At 42.3% G+C, this 20,272-nt stretch overlaps 1 protein-coding gene across 1 annotated transcript in view; it reads left to right on the top strand.

Moving 5' to 3' along the window:
• Positions 1-512: 512 nt before the first annotated feature.
• Positions 513-20,272, top strand: part of LOC147897691 (dehydrogenase/reductase SDR family member FEY-like) — a 38,746-nt gene continuing 18,986 nt past the window's right edge. Inside the window, exons 1-7 of the mRNA XM_087380095.1 lie at positions 513-694; positions 865-985; positions 3,811-3,928; positions 4,141-4,277; positions 16,906-17,007; positions 17,196-17,288; positions 17,499-17,568. Coding sequence (XP_087236221.1) covers positions 513-694; positions 865-985; positions 3,811-3,928; positions 4,141-4,277; positions 16,906-17,007; positions 17,196-17,288; positions 17,499-17,568 — 823 coding nt within the window. The remainder of the gene's footprint in view (positions 695-864; positions 986-3,810; positions 3,929-4,140; positions 4,278-16,905; positions 17,008-17,195; positions 17,289-17,498; positions 17,569-20,272) is intronic.

Below are 20,272 nucleotides of genomic sequence, written 5' to 3'. Positions count from 1 at the left end.
CTGGCAGCTTCGGAAATTCTTCTGCTCATTCTTATGTTACTGTTTCTAACGATCGTTCTTCCTATGTGTTTTAAGCTTTCAATGAATTCCTTGCCACCCAATTAATTTAGTGTTTGAGGCGTCTTTGCATGTTTCTTACATGTCGCTTTTAACTTGTGCCTGTGTGGTATCGGCGTTTGAATTAGTCTCTTGCTATACACTATGCGGTGTTGCCAATTCTGCGATAAGCTCGTGTTGCCTTCTGCGATGCTGTGTGGATACAATGGCGTTACAGCAACATAATTCTTGAGTTCCCAATACATCTCCTTGCTATTTGGACGTTATCGAATCTAAAACGATGGTTTCACTGGCGTTTCTAACCCTCATGATTTGCACGATCTGCAGATAGTGGAGATCTTATAGAACCGCGGAGATTTTATTGAACCGCAGCATTTGTAACCAGACAAATCGAAGTTGGCAGTTGGATAGAGAAGACGTCTAATCTGCGCGTGTGAAATTAGAAAGGGCAAGCAATGACGAAGGACTCTTTGAGTTTTGGGGAATGGTTGTGTGCTTTTCTATATATTGCCAAAGAGACTTTGTTTCAGAGATTGTACACCCGCCATTTACCCAGGCGCCTAGATCTGCCAAATTTAACTGGCCTCACATATGTCGTCACTGGTGCAACTAGCGGCATCGGCCTGGAAACTGCAAAGTGAGTTTGCTCATGCAACGCCACCGTATGCTCAACATGTGACCCGATCAGCTTACATCAATTTCGTGGTTGATAGTAGCTGAAGCCTTCAATTCCTGTGAAGACCTTTGTGAGCATCTATCTCTCAGATTTGTGTCTAACAGATCACTCTCTGGGTATTCTCGTTGCAGGCAGCTAGCGGAGGCAGGAGCACATGTCGTTCTGGCATGTCGAAATATTGTTGCTGCGGAGGAGCTGGTCCAAGAATGGCGACAGCAGCTTGGACAAACTGATATTGTCCTGGATGTTGAAGTAATGGTTTCTAGTCTAGCATTGAGATTCTGTAACGGTCAATTATCCTAGAATCAATTACATTTATAGCATTGTGTCTACTGATGGCTTGAATCAACCCTGGATGGATTTTGCATAAACGATCGTCAAGATCATGAAAAAATCTTTTTCAATCAATTAAATGACAGCATGATTGGGGGCTAATTGGTTGGAAAAGATCGAGAAAATCGAAAACAAAACAATTTCGAACTGTAGCTTGTGTGCCGTGCCTGGTGCCCTAGTGTTCTGATCCTCTAATAACCTGTGCTGATTCGAATCGTTGTGTTTCTGTACCCTCTTGATTGGAAGCCGTCATCTCCTACGACTGCTTTAGCAAATAGCTCATTAAGCTGTGCATGATTTGCATTATTCACCTTCGTCAGAGCAAACGATTGTGCAAACTCTTGAAGTGTTACAAGCAAAACTAGTAAAGGGCTACATGATGTATGAATAGCCCACCTTTAAAGATAAACGAGATGAATATCCCATCTTCTACAGATAAGCGAGAAGATAATCATCACCACCACTGTAAGGTTTGCTCAACGCGAGAATTAACTGCTTTCATGCAAATCGTAGATCAAGTCTTAGCTTGAATCGTGCTACATTATCTCTAGAAGGGAATTTCAGCTGCCAGAGCTGTATCCACATGTTCTCACGAGCTGGTTGGGGATGAAGAGGTTTTATACAATATGGGAATTTTGAACTTGACGTGGAAACGTCGAGTCTACCCATACTGTTTTATAGGATGAGCTTGCACGAAACATCACGACACATCTCCCGGAATTGCTACTGATGTTCGAAACAATTGAGACATAGACCAGTCTATAACGGTCTTGACCTCTGGAGAGAGATTTTATCGCGTCTATCAGACACTGAGACACGACGTTTTTCGGTATCTCGTCATGATCAGAATCGAGAGAAGTTCAGGGGTGTACTAAGCTGACTGTTCCATTGCTCCTGCTGGGAAGACTGGTAGATATGCATAGAGTTGATTCTCGTACCTCAAACGGATAAAATGTTTTGCGTGTGTCAGTATCTTGGGCGAGACCACAGGCCAGGAGTTTGTGTAGAAATTCCCCTCGCAACGTTCTATAGTAAAACCAGGCCAATGATGAGATGACACGAAACAGGATTACAATCCGATAAGGTAACGGTCGCACTATGGGTCTTGATCCGTTATATACTCTTGAGGTGCGGCCATTTCCGCGAGATCGCGCTGGCATCCTTGCGTCGCAGAGAAGGTACCCAGCAAAAGCACAGTGCATATGAGGGGGCATAGCAAATGGAAATATATATGAACGGACGTTACGGCACAAAGATTCCATTTTGACGCAAGTGTGGCAAATACCTCCCGAACTGTTGGGGCTAATGTGAATAGATTGAAAGAAACTTGGGGATTCTCCTTACATGGGGCTTGAGGCTGGGGTTTGACAACATGCATCATGCCTTGTTGCATTTCTATGCGGCTCCGCATTACAAAGCCCATGGCTCAAGAGGCTCTTTGTGCACTCCAAAATGGCCTTCTTTAGACAGCAATGGGAGCTGCTCAGAGAATAAATTACTAGTTCCCGCTGTTGAGATCTTCTGTTTTGATCATATGCTAACTGTGAGTGCTTTCACCTTCATCCCAAGAGGCATGCCGCATGACTCAGCGTTCTTTGCGTGGGTGGAGACTCATATGTTCCTCGGGACTGGCAAACGTGATTAACCTTCGTCTGACCATTCTTATACGACCTTGTTGATAAGACTCATAATATTCCATATAATATCTCCACTACTGGAAACCGTTCACGCCAGCTTAAGAGTCTTGCTCAAATCTTACCATTGTTCGCCTAGACTTTATGCATGCAAGCATTTTTACTTCTGGAGTAGGGTAGTTTCCTTCTTATACTTATCAGCTAGCATTAGAATTTTGATCAGCAGTGCCAAAGGGGAGAGTTTTCTTCCTTAATACCGTGTTCGTTAGGGTGCCCTTTGGTCCCATGTTGAGATTTATTGAAAAGTCAAGGCGAAGTTAGACCCATTGGCCTTAAGTGTCAGGCCTACGTGGGTGGGGCTGCGTCCCTTGGATCAGCGTTTGTGAATGAGAGCCTCCGGGCTGCTATGTAAATTTGATGTCTCGTATCAGAAGCCCTGATCAATTCACACAAGCCTTTTATAGTCTGGCCTGCAAGCATCTTGGCCAAAGAATGTGTTGCATCCAATGATCTATGTATACATTCCGTATCTTGACCTTCAGGGACACTTCTTTAACGTTCCTTTTTACTTTTGTCTAACAAGACAGTCAGTAATGCCAGTTGTAAGCAGGAGTTTACTTGGGGTTCCTATCCAGAGAGCACAATGGGAGTCCTTTAGCGTCACTTTGCCCGTATAGACCTTCTCTTAGAGGCGGCTCTAGAGTTCCTACTGGAAGAGACAGATTTCCATGTTTTTCTAGCAAGGCATTGCTGAATGCATTTCAGTGACGATAATCAACGCCTGAAGACCATTGAATGCTGTATGCAGTTCACTGTCACCTCAATTGATATTCAAGATCTGACAGAGAAGTAAAACCATTGGTATTTCTGTTGATGAATTAGTCAAGTGGCTCAGCAGAGGGACAATTAATGGGACTCTTCCAGTAATTGGAAAAATGTTGCTTGTGTTCTGTTCATGTTATGTTATATGATTGTGATGCTTTGTGCTGTAGCTTCACTCATATTCTCTCTTAGACCTTTTTTTACTATCAAAACTTCTGCTTTTGATGTATAATACTTCATATCCTGCTCTCTGATAACGATGACTCACAAACGTGTCTGCCTGTTCAGGTAATGGAGTTGAATCTTCTTTCACTTTCTTCAGTATGGTCTTTTGGTATGGCTTGGGAGGCTCGTCAATGTCCCTTGCATGTCCTTATAAACAATGCTGGAATCTTCTCCATGTTAGGTAATGACCCAGTCACCAATTGCATGGTTATCATACTACACGGTTTCAATCACGGCTCTTTGTGAAATCCTTGGACTACAATGATTGTTCACTGCTATATGCAGTGTTTGTTTTACCATCACTTTTTTGAAGTAACATAAAACTTCTTTATACAAGTTTTAGGGGAAATGTTTCTTCATTCTCGTAGCTGTTGATGTATGTGTGTTTTCCAGCACCACAGAAAATTTCAGAAGATGGTTACGAGGAACATATGCAAGTCAATCATCTTGCTCCTGCACTCCTAACCTTGCTACTTCTTCCCTCTTTAATGCGGGCTTCCTCCTCTCGAGTTGTAAATGTGAATTCGGATGTGAGTACTGCCAGATGTGTCTCCATTTGTACTGTGGGGTTAATCTTTCCAAATTGCATTGGAAATTTAAGTTTTGATTTTTTTGTCTCAGTTTGAAAAGATAAACAGATGCATGCATGCTGTCTATGTCTGAATATTGTTTTCCATTGGTTCCATTGGGATGGGATATCATCACATTTCGTCACAGACATCTTGGAGAATGTTATTTGCCAAGCGAAAATATGCAAATTTCACAAAGGAGAAAAGTTTGTAAAGTTTCTTTCTTTTGGATGATGATACTAGGTCTAAATGATTTATGGTTTCTTAAAGAAAGACCCTGGATACTCTGAATCTCTATCCTACTCAGGAAAGAGCCATGAACTACTGCAAATGGGTTACAATATGTTGTCATATATTCCTGAAGTGAACTGAGACATGTAAATACAGACTAGAGGTCAGATGATTGATGATTGTAAGTAATATTTATGTATTACTTTGATGAAATGTTCCTTCGTTAGGAGAAGAAAGATAATCGCAACTATGTCTCAACCCAAAGAGAAGCATTTAGATTTGGGTGATATACTTACAAAGGAAAATTAGACTTCTAGCTTCCTTCGAGATATATTAATCTCCGTCTGTAACCTTATAGGGAAGGCATTGTATGTTTTATAGAACCAAATAGAGGTGGTTCTTTCACTAGCTAGCTTTGCTCCTCCCTCCTCTCCTACTTGTTGCCCTTTATTTCTCCACATTGTGTCCCCCACCTACTCCATTCCTCCTCATGAATTGGGAGATGAAGAGGTTCCTGTAGAAAATGTCTGTGCTGACGATGGTTCTTTTCGGATGATGTCAACCCTGGGCACTTGGACTCTCTAGGAATGCTAGAAAAGAGTAGAGGCAATACACAAAAGGTTTCTCATACGAAAATTGGGAATTACATGATACCTATGGAAGGGAAAGAACTATGTCAGCACATTAACTACCCTAACACTATGGCTAAGATGGATGAAGAAGACAGAAAGTATATTTTTCCTCTTTATTAAAATTTCCAGGCTTCCACAGAAAGTATATTTTTCCTCTTTATTAAAATTTCCAGGTTTCCACAGCAACTAGATGGCTTCCTTTTCGAACTAGTGTCGCAGGATCAGTGTTGGATCTGTTTCTAGAAGATTGCCCAAAAAAAGAACTAGTGTTCCAAAAAGAAAAGAAAAAAGAAATCCTCTTCCTTAGTTCGGTATGATGGTGCCCACGAGCTTTTCCCTTGGTGGTGGTGGGTCAAGCAAAGTGATGCTACAGCTCCAACCCATGAATCTGAAATACCTAGACATAGTATCCTCTAGGGAGTTGCAATCTACTTGAAGGATAACCAAATCCTGATCTCCCACTGAGTCCTTCCAAAAGGTAAAGATACTATCAAAGATGCTCCTACCATGGACAAATCCCATCTGTGTATCATGAAGCCAAGGACTTCGCAAATAAGAATTGTTTATTGACTCTTCCTCCCATTTGAATCTTAGCCTTCTGCTCCAAAATTGATTGTTGATGAACCATGGACGTAGCTAGGCACTCTTGAACCCAAGCATCAGTAGGCCACTTTTGTTCATTTCTCTATAAGGGGACTAAATACTACTGGTGAATGGCAACTTCTAATAATCTCATGTCTTCTATCCCAAAAATAGAATGATAGAAAACACTGATATGAATGAGTATGCCATCAGAGTACAGCGGGTTATAGATATTATCCTACGAGTGGGAATGTCAAATCTGAAGAGCTGTGACTATGAACTTTTCCTCTATAAAAAATCCTAACATTGGCTGAGCAAGAGGAGGTGCATGGCTCAAAAAGAGTAAGAATGGCCAGAAAGGGATCAAAGGTAGAGAAAACTCGGAGCAATACAAATGGTTGCCACCTCTACCAATCCCAATCATCAACATAGAATCTATCAGTCCATGCATAGTGGTGTGACTCTCCTATCGGACGAGGGAAATAAGGGGGAGAGGTTTTGGACACAGGTTGCTCCACCATGTTGAAATCTCCACCAATAAGCCATGAATCAATCTATGGAGTCCAAGAGAGTAGCTCTTTTCAAAGAGGCTACAGACTCCTCTATAATTGGACACATAAATAAAGAAAACCAATCTTGCACCCATCCAACAATAAAATAATCCATTGGGCCCTAGAGAAGATAATAACCCCATGTCCCACCACTATAGGAAGATAATAACTCCATGTCCCACCAATATAGGAAGAATAGAAGATGAAAGAAAAAAGAAGCTGACTTGAGAGTAACTTCTCTGACTTCTTGCAAAGAGAGTCAATGTTTCTAGAGAAAGAATATCTAAAGGTCCTCCCGGGACCCACGGCATCCAGCATGTGTTTTGTGTGCACTTCTCTCAGTTCTTTCTTATTTCAGTTAGCAATTAGTAGGAGAGAGATTGAGTTAGGCTTCTACCTATTACATTATTATCAGAGCTTCAGTTTTTTGTTTCCTTTATTAAGATAGGATGTTCAGTCTGGGACAGCCATTGGTTAATGTGCAGACACAATTTGGCAGAAATACCATGGATTCCAGTGAGACTTCCAACTCTGCTACACAAGAGGACATGGGCTAGCTACACAGACCCACCAGCAGTTCCTTTACCACCAACAGCACCTCCATCTACTTCCAATGTGGTGGCAGTGTCGCAGGCCATGATGTAGATGTAAATGCAGCAATCTGGTAAACTCTTCACATGCATACTCCAGCTTCAAGAGATGCAGGAGAATAGAGAGCAGGCGGCCAGAGATCGTGACCGTGAAGCCCAAGCAATGAAGGAGGCCCACGAATGCATTGATCAAGAAGCCAAGCAAGAGGCTTGAGAGGCCAAAGAGAACCGAAATTGCAAGGCTTGTGAGGCGCAGGAAGAACAGGATCGCTAGCTCCTCATTTCTCTACTCGGCCACAGGGGGGCGGGGAGGAAATGGAGAGAGTTGATCAGCGCTAAATAGTTATTTCCTGGGAAGCTCAACTGCTTATGGTACAATGGCAAAACAGAACCATTAGTGTTTATCTCTTGGCTCAAACAATTTGAGAGTTTTTTCTCAGTGGTGCCCACAGAAGACAACGAGCATTGTATCCTCACATCAATGCACCTTATAGCTGAGGTAGTCACTCAGTGGCACAAGAATCATTATGATGCAGCTCACCAGACGGCTATTATTCATGGATGGCATTCCGGAAAGATATTAGGACATGCTTTCTAACACCTCATTATTTGGATGGTTGGCAAAATCAATTCCTTGAATGTTCCAAGGGCCCCAACGAATGGATAAGCCATTATGCCAACTGATTTATAAAGTGTCTATTTAGTTACAAATGGAAAAAATGAATTGGGTAGGTTTCTCCATGACTTTTTCTCTGACATTTATTAGTACGAGCGTAGAGGTGCATATGATCTTCTTCAGATTTTTGAGCTCATGACAAGAAGACCAGGACTCCAACTCCTCTGGTGATGATGGTTCCGACAATGGGAAGAAACTTGGGAACAAGCAATCTAAGGAGTATTGGATGATAACAACTAGCAACAGCTATGGCAGCTATTTACATTCAGCAACCCAGTCGACTTGCACACCAAGGAGTACCGTTGTTTCTATTGTCATGCATCCTACAGACATGACAAGCAAGCATACCCTACTTCAAGAAGCTCCAAGTGGAGATGGTGACTCCAGTTGATTCTCTAGTAGTTTTAGCTTCCACAAAGATGACGCCCATTGTCATCGAGGAGATTGAGGACCAGCAAAAGGGAGAGCTTCACACGTTTCCTATGTTCAAGTTTTATTGGCCAATTAGTGGGCAGAGTCCTTATCCTCGTACAATAAGGGAATTCGTAGGACTACATCTCCACCACCACCACTACGTTGCCACCAAAGCCACCAAGTAGGCCCAATTGACTCTCTTTGACAAGTACCATCACCTTCATGGTGAATTCTTGGTACAGTAGGTGGAGAATAGCATGGAGGCCACCTCAACCATTCTGAAGGTTTCAGGATGGGCCAACAGTCAGCCAATCAGGGTCGCACTGACATAGACAATGTAACAATCATATTAGGTGTTCGATGCTGGCATTGGTATGAGATTTGACTCAGCTATCATCAGAAGGGCTTAGAACTCACCATTCCCGGTCATGGCTTGAAGTTCATTGCATGGCTTCAATATTTTCTTCTTCAACCATTGATTTCAGCAATTCAGATTCAGTCACAACGACTAAATCCATGACCCCCCCTCAAAGGCCTTTATTGCAATCGAAAATACTTTGTACAACTGGCTCTGAGAAGAGCATGAAGCTGAGGACAACTCTTGAATGAATCTGGGAGGCCTTGGTCCTTTCTTTTATAGACTAGGCCTAACAAAAGGCTAGGGCTTTCTTTCTAAAAGTACTTTTACATAAATGCCAAGATTTTTAGGCTTTCTTTTAAATCTAGTGCCTTTTTTAATCTCGTGGGCCCTCCTTTTAAATAGGCGCCCCCTTGTGCATGCTTTTAGGTCTCGTGGGACCTACTTTTTGCACTTTTCTCCCCACTCTTGGGTCCTTTTTGCACTCTCTTAGGTCGTACACATTGCACAAACAAGTTCCAACACTTTAACCAATTAGAGGTTAGCCAAATGCATGCATTTCTAGTTCTTGGACTAATCCAAGTCCCTTGTGGGCATCCCCACAATTCTCTTTTACTACTGTAAAGCAAAAGTAAAACAAAGCTTATTCTAGTTAACCAACGTCAACTTTCTTGACCATCGTCAATGCAATAAAGATTGCTCTTTATGTCTTGGGAGAAGTACCAATTTGGTGACATCCCCTCGGCTTCTAATCAGTTGTCCTCAACTGAAAAGATTCTTGATATAGCTGTAAAACTTGAGGATACCTTCTCTCTTGACATGAATTTCCTAATAGTTGTGGTACTTGGTAGGATACCTGTAGATAAACTTGCCTCTGGTTGCTTTTCTTCTTTGTGCAGTACGTAATCTGTTTGCTGGAGGATCTTCTCCATCTCTTCCATCTAAAGTGGATCTTGGAAACTGGTAACTTCCGATCATTGACTTAGTTTGGTCTTGTGGCATTCTCTACTCCTTTTGGCTGATTGGCCTTCCAAGGCGCTAGGTAGCCACGCACCCCTCTTTTTGTCTCTAAAACACTTGCTTTTCGTATGGAGATTCTTGCTTTTCTTTGGCATTTCTTCTCTTTAAGAGAATTGGGCAGCCATAGGCCCTTCTTTTCCTGAAGTTTCTTGTTCTTTGAGAGAACTGGGTAGCCATAGGCCCTTCTTTCTGGTTCTGGGATTGATTATTCCATCCAGGCATTTTCCATGCCATTGCTATGCAATAATCCTCTTGCTATGATCAACCCACCTGAGTCCTTTTGATCCTGTGCCGTTCTCGATCATATCAATATTCTTGGTCCAAATTCCTTGGAATGACAATGCTCTTGACATCTTTGTTTCTTAGAAGCAACATACTGTCTATAGATACACTCAAAGAAATTTCCCATTTGGTACTTAATATGTCTTTCTTTCTTGGCAAATCTATGCCCCTTTCACTCGGAGGTGACTGCTTCTTCTTTGGCTTTCACAAGCCGAACTAGAGAGAGTTCTAAAATGATTGCTTCTTCCAAGGGCTCTGTATTCCCCTCGGCTTCGTTGGCTGCAACTCCATCTTTAAATCTGAATAAAAAGGAAGCCATACATAGCATGGCCATTATTTGGCATATCATAGTCATTGACTTCTCATTCATGATAGGGGCCTTCCTAAAACAAATTCAGGAAAACAGTCCACTTTTCACCTTGTATTGCCATACAAGGGTTAGGTCTTCAAATAATCATAAGGCAAACTTTATCAACAAAAAGAGATACTTAGCCTCGTATATTTCTCGGAACCTTTCTTTGACTTATTTTCTTGAGAGATGTCATGTGCATGGATTGGTATCTAACGTGTACTGGGGTACACAAGACTAGCTCAGGTAGCCTGGGGAGGCTTAGTTCTAGGCAGGCTTGATTCTCAGGTTGAGTGGCAAGGGTATGAACCAGATTTAGGTCTTCGCTATTTTTGGCGCATTGGGCCCGAGCCTATAAAGGGGGCTCAGAGGTTCAGTTCTCAAGAGAGTCGATGGGAGAAAGTCTAGTTCCCTAGTGCTAGGTCTGAGTCGTGGACGCACGCCTGCATCTTAGCGTAGCCCAAGGCCCAGCAGCAGATTCGAGGCCTCTAGGCGCCACCTGGTGGTATGGGACACCAGGCTGGTCAGGATCTGGTTGGGAGTTCATGCCAGAGCTCAACTTGTGGCTTAGAGGGAACATCTCTTGATTCAGGATCTTATCTTGTGTGTCATGGTTGGGTGGTGAGCAGCCTACTCAGATTCCTCACGTTTGGTGTGTTCTTGTGTTTGCTTGCAAGTCAGAGGTTTTAGGAGTGTTGGGGTTGTGTCAAGAGACCCCTCGAGCCTTCTCCTATGGAGTGATTTGCAGATATACTGATACTATTTCAAAGTAGTGTGAACCTCTTCTTGGAATGGCTTTAGAAAGAACTATTCTGAAATAGATTCCATTCACTACACAAGTGCTCCCAATTCTCAATGGTCTTCTTGCTACCAAACAATTACCATGCTGGTCAAACATATTCGAGTGTTCTCAAACTTTCCAAAAGGATATATAATTGATAGATGATTGTAAAACTCTGTCGCTTTGGCCATAATAATCCATAAGAAACCATAAGAGTTCTTGTATAAAACAAATCCCAATGGAAACTATTGAATAATAGAATCTTAAAGAAAATATTGGGTTAATAATGACCATAAAATGTTGCCATATTAAGGGTTGGTACTTGAGCATGTCATGCTCCATAACAAGAAAACAACAAAACTGAATATCATAACTGAAACTCCTCTGGAACTGAGATAATATAACTTGAAATCGAAATACTTGGTCAATAAAGACCACATAGAATTCCGCCATAAAGGATCGGATACTTGATCATCTCATCCTCCATAAGAACATAACTGATTATCATGACTAGTTGTCATAACTCAATACCCTAACTGAAGATTATAAAATGAGGCGCATGACTATCAACTTGCCAACTTTGAACATACTACCATCACATAGGGTCTGATCTTGAATCTGTCATGGATCCAACTCTTAAATTCATAAAAGATGTACAAGTAGTCTCTGACACTTCTCCTCTTGGGCATGAGCTGCTCAAACCCATAAACTGGATTTAATAACTTTGAGACTCTTTTGTCCTGGTACTATGTATACAAAAGTTTGATGAGAGCAAACAAATAGTCCATAGCCTTGACAACATAGGTAACAGAAAACTGATTCCATAGTAGAGACTATATCACTCATGTACAATAACTTGGAATCCTCCAAAACTGAAATATAACTTGGAATAACTAGCTTGTCCCATCGGACCACATATGTATGTATAAGCAATCTTATGTGCTTGGCTTTTAATTCCCACACTTCTTTCCTTGTAATAAGATACAAGGGTTAGATCTTTAAGTAAAGATAAATCAAACTTTATAATCATGAAAGAAATAATTAGCTTTAGATGTGCTATAACATCTCTGAAAGCACTTTGTCCAATGACAACATTCAGTAAGAAGTGGTTCTTGTTAGGAAATGGAGTCAATTTGAGTGACTTTTAGTGTGTTCTAGAGTAGTACTATACTACTTTATATCCTAGAGTGCCATATGTCACTATATACATTTGACACTTAGAGTGTGTGTGCCTATCCTATAAAGGCATTGTACTTTCTCATGTCAAATCTATCAAGCCTCAAGCCTTTCTTGATCATGTAAGTACTTTGCTTGGTTGTACATTTCTTTCTAGCATTCTTTTTTGCCTAGTCTTGCTTTTCTACTTTCCTTTCCATTCCATGTCTTGCATCTTCATTTGGTATCAGAGCTAGGCTATCTTCCAAGAGGTTGAGGACATTGAAGCCTCTCTCCCTCATTCTCCAATGCTCAACCTCTCTCTTCCACCTTGAGCCTCACCATTGGAGAGCTTCATCAACAAGAGATCGTGCTTCAGCTCGTGCCTCAGCTCGCCATTCAGCCCACACTGCTGCTGCGCTGTACAAACAGCCCGTACCAGCCATACAACTGTACGGACTATTGCGCTGTACAACAGGCCTACAAACAGCCCGTACACCCGCTCCTGATCTGCCCGCTCCTTTTCTCTGCCCGCTGCTATTCTGTCCGCCACCTACAACTCCATTGTGCCCACCATCTCTTCCTCTGCTCGCTTGTGCCCGCCATCTACTCATTCTGTCCGCTCTTCCTCTTCTACATTCACTCTTCTATCTCCTAGCTGCCACCTTTATGGGTTCGATTTCCACCAACTCTCTTCTTGTGGAAAAATTCAAGGGGGACGGATTCCCCACATGGCAAACAAAAGTGCAACTCCTTCTCATGAAGGAGAATGTTTGGGATGCCATCGAAGATGATGAAGCACTTGAGGCATCAACGGAGCCTCAAACATGCAATATTTGAAAGCAACACAATTCGAGGGGCATCGCAATCATCGGGCTTTGCCTAGATGATTCATTGATTCATCACATCGACTTCAAGTCCAAGGCAAAGGAGATTTAGGCACGCCTCAAGAATATATTTGGTAACAAGATCACCAACTCCAAGGTATTTCTGAAAATGCAATTTTATAAGTTGAAAATGGAAGAATACATTTAGTGCACATATAGCAAAAATTCAGTCTTGAGTTAAACAACTCTCCAACTTGAAGTGTTGCCTGGATGATGAGGACAAAATGGCTGTCCTCATGACAAGTATGGAAGGGATTTCTCCCTTTGAGAATGCCCTTAAAGTACTTCGCATTGCATCAACTACCTTCGAAGATATGGTATCTCTTCTTCTTCAAAAGGATCGCCGCAACAAAGAATCTCCATCCTACTCAGCGAATACTACACAGGCTCTTGCCTCCACCAGCAAATAGAGACCTAGGCCATCGACTCCACCAACACGAGAAAAGACATTTAAGCCATTCAAGTACACATATTGCAACAAGCTTGGTCATACAGAGGATACGTGCTACCAGAAGCTTGCTCAACAATAATCGAAGGATCATGCCAGTTGGGTGGCATCCGCCACTAGTGATGATGCAGACGAAGATGACCAGCCGACACAGGATCGTGCTCTTATTGTCTGTCTCCAGCATCTAGAGGATGATGGAGATCATGATCTTGCATGATATATTTGGGTACTCTGCCCTGGGGGTGTTTCCAAAAAATGAATGCAATAAATCATGTGTGTTGAGTCAATAAAGGTACTCTGCCTTGGATAGTCCTCCTAAAATGATGTATTTCTTTTTTTTTTTTTTTTGTGGCTCCATGTTCCTCATTAGTCATTGGAGCCAGGAGGGGATGTACTGTGGGAGCCATTTGTTTTGGCTTTGATAGGTCTATTTGTTGGTGCATTGGTCTCCTAGACCTCTGAGTTGATCATACAACATCCATGCATGATGAGCCTCTGAACCATGCTAGATGAGATTTCTATGTTATGCTCACTAGCCTCTGAGCCATGCTCACTTGCCTCTGAGATTGTGTGGAAGCCATGTCTAGTTTGCATACACAGTTTTGATGACTGTCATGTTCTGTTCTTGGTTCCATTCCAGTAGTCCCTCACCTTTCCTCCATGGGGGGGTGTTAGGAAATGGAGTCAATTTGAGTGACTTTTAGTGTGTTCTAGAGTAGTACTATACTACTTTATATCCTAGAGTGCCACGTGTCAGTATGGGACTTATCCCATATACATTTGACACTTAAGAGTGTTTGTGCCTATCCTATAAAGGCATTGTACTTTCTCATGTCAAATCTATCAAGCCTCAAGCCTTTCTTGATCATGTAAGTACTTTGATTGGTTGTACATTTCTTTCTAGCATTCTTTCATTTCCATTATGTTTGCCTAGTCTTGCTTTTCTACTTTCCTTTCCATTCCATGTCTTGTATCTTCAGTTCTCTCTTGGTGTTGCCAATTCAACCAATACTTCTCGATAGGAATCCTCATCCTGGGATCTTCTTTCCTTCATCTTGCAATCTTGCTTCTTCCCTTCATCTTGCAATTTCGCTTAGGCGCTTGCACTTGTGAGGGATGATTGGCCGCGTCCATGATGATAAAAACGAAATAGACAAATTTGTGCCTCCTGAAAGATGCGCCTCAGCTCCTGGTGCTGCAATGAGCCCGAGTGCCCCACCTTTCTGGATGTGTATTAGTTCACAAACAAGAGCGCCCCACCTTCTCGAGCAAGAATCACAATTGGTGCACCTTCACCCTCTAGCACTCGAACTGATACATAAACAGGTGCACCTCACCTAGAATCACAACTGCATGCAAGCCTTGGACCGTTTCTACCAACGAACGTGGAAATCCTATGCTCTGATACCGCTGAAAGCTGAATATACAATCACTTATCCCATAGAGCTTCGTGACACAAAGCGCGGGGAAAGAAAAGAGAGAAGCACCATGCACAACACTAGGGCCCAGAAATAAGGGCTGGACCCCCCCGAAGGCCTTTATTGGAATAGAAAATACTTTGTACAACTGGCTCTGAGAAGAGCATGAAGCTGAGTACAGCTCTTGAATGAATATGGGAGGCCTGGGGCCTTTCTTTTATAGGCTAGGCCTAGCGAAAAGCTTGGGCCTGCTTTCTAAATGATACTTTTACATAAAGGCCAAGCTTTTTAGGCTTTCTTTTTAAATATGGTGCCTTTTTTAATCTCGTGGGCCCTCCTTTTGAATAGGCGCCCTCTTGTCCATGCTTTTAGGTCTCGTGGGACCTACTTTTTGTGCTTTTCTCCCCACTCTTGGGTCCTTTTTGCACTCTCTTAGGTCGTACACATTGCACTAACAAGATCGAACACTTTAACTAATTAGAGGTTAGCGAAATGCATGCATTCTTAGTTCTTGGACTAAGCCTAGTCCATTGTGGGCATCCCCACAATTCTCTTTTACTAATGTAAAGCAAAAGTAAAACAAAGCTTATTCTAGTTAACCAAAGTCAACTTTCTTGATCATCATCAATGCAATAAAGATTCCTCTTTATGTCTTGGGAGAAGTACCAATTTGGTGAATGCACCACATAGCAAACATTGTATTGTCTCTAGTGGAGGAGCTAGAGAAGGAACTGGAGGCCCTGTTGTGGAGTAGCTTTATCAGATCTAGCAACTCTCTAAGCTCCAATCCTCTTTGTCAAGAAGAGGACAACACTACCAAATTGTGTATGGATTACTGCACATGCAACAAACTGACAATAAAAGGTCGGTTTCCTATTTTAGAGCGACTGAATGGGGCCTATTGATATGAAGAGGTACTGGCCCATGCCTTGAAAACATGGAAGCATTTTGAACAGATGATAAGCATTGAATTGGCTCTAGACTATGCCAGCAACCCAATGGTTGGACCGCTAGGTTTGATGGAGCTAGATTGTTCAGCAGTATGGACGTATGATTGAGTACTTGCTTGATGCATAAAATGAGGTTGCTAATCCTCTCAGTCGATGGGGCATGGTAACTTCCATCATTATTGTTCAAGATTACAGCCGTACAAGACCAGTACACACGGCTTTTGATTTTCAGGTTCATTGGTACAAAGTTTTGTTAGATAACCAGCCTGGTGATTATGCCATTCATGATGGTTGGTACGCCTTTGTGTTTTGTCCCAGTTTTGTGCTGCCATACTCCATAACCCACATGATTCAAAATTTGGCAAACATCGGGGTGTTCAAGGAACCCTTGGGAAGATTGACTGCCGATTTTTCTGGCCTCATTTATGCAGTGACATCCACAAGGATGTTTTACACTACCAGATGTGCCAGAAAGCAGTTCTCAAGTCTTCTGCAACCCCTTGCAATTCTGGATCTCACACCAAAGCTTTGGACCTTTTCCAATCAAACAAGTTATCCACGATGTCTCCATGAACCGTTACTATTGACATGGACCATGCATCCAGTACTGCATGTGACACGGTTCAAGCCTTATGTGGGCTAGGCATTGACAGTCATTCCGGATGTGGAGAAACCCGAGATTGTCGATGAAGCAGAGGTGTCGATGAAGCAGAGGTGGTCAAGGCCGACAAGATTTTGCTTCGTTCCCTCAAAAGAGTACTGGCAAGAGCTAGTGCTTGCACGGGATTCTACAAATGTGTAGCACCTTCTTCGACTGGTCTTTGTGTGAATTCTCCTCGCTCCAGCAAGCATTTGAGCTCAAACTTCAACACAAGGTAGCTTGTGGCATTGCCCACCCATGACTATAAGGAATTAGAGAATAGTTGAGGCTATGGGCGGAATTATAGTTGAGGCTTGTGGCATTGTCCACCCGTGGCTATAAGGAATTAGAGGATAGTTGAGGCTTCTTTTCAAACCTACATATAGAGTTTTCCATGCAATAATAAGGAATGAAAAAACCTTGGTAATAAGGATATAAATGCCATCTAGCTAATTTCTTTCATGTGAAAATCTTCCTTTCATCAGAATTCTAGATGTGAAGCTCATGGTCTGAAAAAGTGAGATTTTTCGGAATCTTCACCACAACATGTATGTTTACAGAAACATGTCAGATTTTGGTAATATCCATCAAGCCTAATGCTGTGTTTTTCTGGGGTATCAATCAGATGCAATGCTTTGGAGTTGTGGATCCTGATGATCTGAGTATAGCTTCTGGAAAGAGAAAGTATAGCAATCTTGTTGCATACTCTGGAAGCAAACTTGCTCAGGTATAGAGTATGGACTCTCTTTATGTCAATCCTGTATGGTTAATCTGCACTAGGTCAAATTTGTTGACTTGATTCTGCAAGCAGTACCGATGAATCATAAAGTTTTCCTAACCTTGTATATCTTATTAAGTGGAAGCATCATATAGCACATCCCAGTGAATTTTCTACTCTTTCATCCATCCGTGCAGATTTATTTTAGTAGTGTTCTTCAGCATAAACTTCCACAAGATTCTGGTGTGCATGTCATCTGTGTAAATCCTGGTGTAGTGGTAACAAAAGTGGTATGTACACCTTTTCCTTACACTGTATGTCCTGCAAGCTATTCTGTTTCTTTCAAAATTTTGTGATATCTTTTGTTGTTTTTCTATGCAAGCAGAAATCTTTCTGTTCACAGTTATACAATGCATTTAACTTTCTACATTGCTATTAGTACTGGCTTACACATATTTACATATTAATAATGTAGATTATCTTTCATTGTTGGATTGCAGACTCGAACCTTGCCAAGGATTATACAAGCTGTTCATCGGAGTACGATGTTCTCTTTCAGCGCATTTGAAGGTCTCTCTCTCTCTCTCTCTCTCTCTCTCTCTCTCTCTCTCTCTCTCTCCCCTTATTAAAACTCGACCACAGGGTTGCAAGAAAAGAATAGTTTTCTTGACTTGGTCTTCATACTGTCTTATATAATTTTCAGGGAAGCTGAGTACATAACATTGAATTCAGCCAATGCAAAATTCCATCTCGCGATAAAAATGGTGGTGGGTAGTGACAAAAGGACTATACTGGCATGCTACTTCCTGTCCTCCCCTCCCCTACTTGCTGCTGCTTACCTTCATCCCCCCTCAGCAGCCCTTCTGCCCTCGATGGCCATTCTTCCCGACCATCGCTTCCTCCACCATTTGCAGGCCATTCTGCCATAGTCAGACCTATTGGCTGTCCATCCCTTCTGTGGGTGCTCCCCACGCTTGCGGCTTATTGACTCACTTGAGGCCTTGCCTAAACGAAGCTCCTTCCATGTTTTAGGTGGCATCACAAGGCCATTTATCTCTTATTCAGTTAATGTGCTAAGTCAACATATGAAAACACTTCAAGCTCTCTCACCCCCATCTTCCATCTCTCAATCACCCCCCATGGACTGTCTAGCTCTGCTAGGGTGCTTCGTCTTCCCGTACCCCCCCCCCCTTCTTCTCCCCCTCTTCTCCAACAATCTATACGACAAGTGCAAGGCCATTTATTTCTTATTCAGTTGGTAGTGCTAAGTCAAATTATCAAAACCCCACCACATTCCTTCCATCTCTTTACCCATCCCTCTTGACCTTTCTAGCTCTATCTTAGCCCTCCCTCTTTTGTGGGTGCGCACTTGAGCAAGGTTTTCTATTTTCAGTTTGCCTCTAGAGAATGATTCTAGCCAAAGGAGCTCTCATGGCAACACTCTTTTTATTCTTACTACTCTCCCTTGACGACAAACAGATTGAGCATATTGCACAAGAGCTTCAAGATAAGGTGGTCATAGTGCCCATTGTTGGAATTTCTCCATAGTGTGGTGGTTCAAAACTAGCTATAGGTTGGCCTTGAACTTGAGGGGCACTCATACAATAAGTTATCATCTATGGGTGAGCAGTTTCTCTATTTTGGTTCACATTAGTAGAGATTGCATAGCTCCTACATCAATGGAGCCCAACCCATTTCAGCTCACACACAATTTTTGTTATTCCTTGGTAGTATGGCCTGTGACAATGACTCGTAGGATAACCTAGAAAGTATAGGGACATTTTGCTTTATGGTGGGGCACAATCTAACATTGTTTTGGAGTCACTCATGACTATGGCCTCTGCCCTCAGACAATGGAGTGTTGAACGTAGGATTTGTCATTGTGGAACTAGTAATCTTTCCCATTAGAAATTGTCTTGGAGACCCTAAGTGATGGAGAGCTCCTCTAGCATTGCATGGAAGGGGGAAGTTATTGGGTAGTGTCTTTGTCTATCTAGCCAAGGCACACCCCCATGTTACAAATGATACTCCTCAGTAAGTGGAGGGAAAATATTCTGAGATGCCACTAGCTAGTCCATACCCAACATCTTAGCAAGATACAAGCCAATAGGATACCCACTAAAGAGGGAATGGATTCGTGAAATGGGCAAGAAGAAAGGAAAGTATGTAGCCAAGAATCTAGGCAAGCTTGGACGAAGACATGCAAAAGATCCCATGCTTGACTATCGTATGCCATGTAGCATAAACAATGGAGTCTATAGAGCACCTAGACCCTTAGTTACTTGAGACCATGATGAACATACTTTTGACTTGCTCCCACGAAACCCTATTTAGACTTACTGAGATTTGGTAGGAACCAACCTTAGTAGTTGTTCCCAAATATACCCTTGATTTGGGAAGTGCTCTGAGACCCTTGGCAAGTTAGAATATCTAGAAATCCCCCCTCTCCCTTGCCCATGATGCTTAGCTTTGAGCCTTCCCCTTCTCAAACTTTGCTATTGTCCTCTATTGTGCAAGCCATGCTTGCCATCCCCTAGCCCCAATTTCCAACACATTAGCCCTCCTCCACAGAGCCAATCCAAGAGAGCCCTTAGGTCCATGCCTATCCCCTTCTTCTTCGGAAGGCTCCTCAATAGGGTTGAGTCTTCTCCCTCATCTAAGCCAATGGCTTCCTTAATATTTCTGGCATGTGAAGCTTGGGACATTGGATATCCCACTAAATTACCTCCAATCTTGGAGGCTACTCTTGTCCTCCTTTGGCCCAATTGAGGGGGATTAATAGAGGTCATCAACAACTTAGACCTTTGGGTTTAAGGTTTCATGTTCTCATCTAGTGCCAAGGTATAGACCATGCTCTTATTCAACCGCTAATTATACACTTGTTTGATGCATCACTAAGGGAAATTGTTGGGTCCCTCAACCCTTTGCGTTACATGTGTTCACAATGCCATTATGAGCTCATTTTTCAAAGGAGATACCTAAAATAGGGACAAGGTCTAACACAAATTACAAGCAACACTACTTGAGTCGACCAAGATTTGGCCCTTGATTGAGGTGGCCAAGGAATTTAGGATTGCCCCTTAGTTTTGATGGCTTGGGCTTATTAGGTGGATTGTATACTACTACACTTGTTTTAATTGTTTGTGCTCCAACCCCTCCTCAAAGTCTAACAAAGAGAGAAATCTTCCTCAAGACTTAGGCTTGGAGAGTCCCGAAACCTCACCGTGTAGCGGACAATGATGTGCATGGTTGGCATGATCATGCCTAGCCACAA

This window comes from Dipteris shenzhenensis, chromosome 10 (genome assembly GCF_047967505.1).
Source record: "Dipteris shenzhenensis isolate YYH24624 ecotype China chromosome 10, Dip_SZ_1.0, whole genome shotgun sequence".
Classification (NCBI taxonomy): domain Eukaryota; kingdom Viridiplantae; phylum Streptophyta; class Polypodiopsida; order Gleicheniales; family Dipteridaceae; genus Dipteris; species Dipteris shenzhenensis.
Note: the sequence above shows the minus strand (reverse complement) of the source record. Positions and strands in the feature narration are given on the sequence as shown.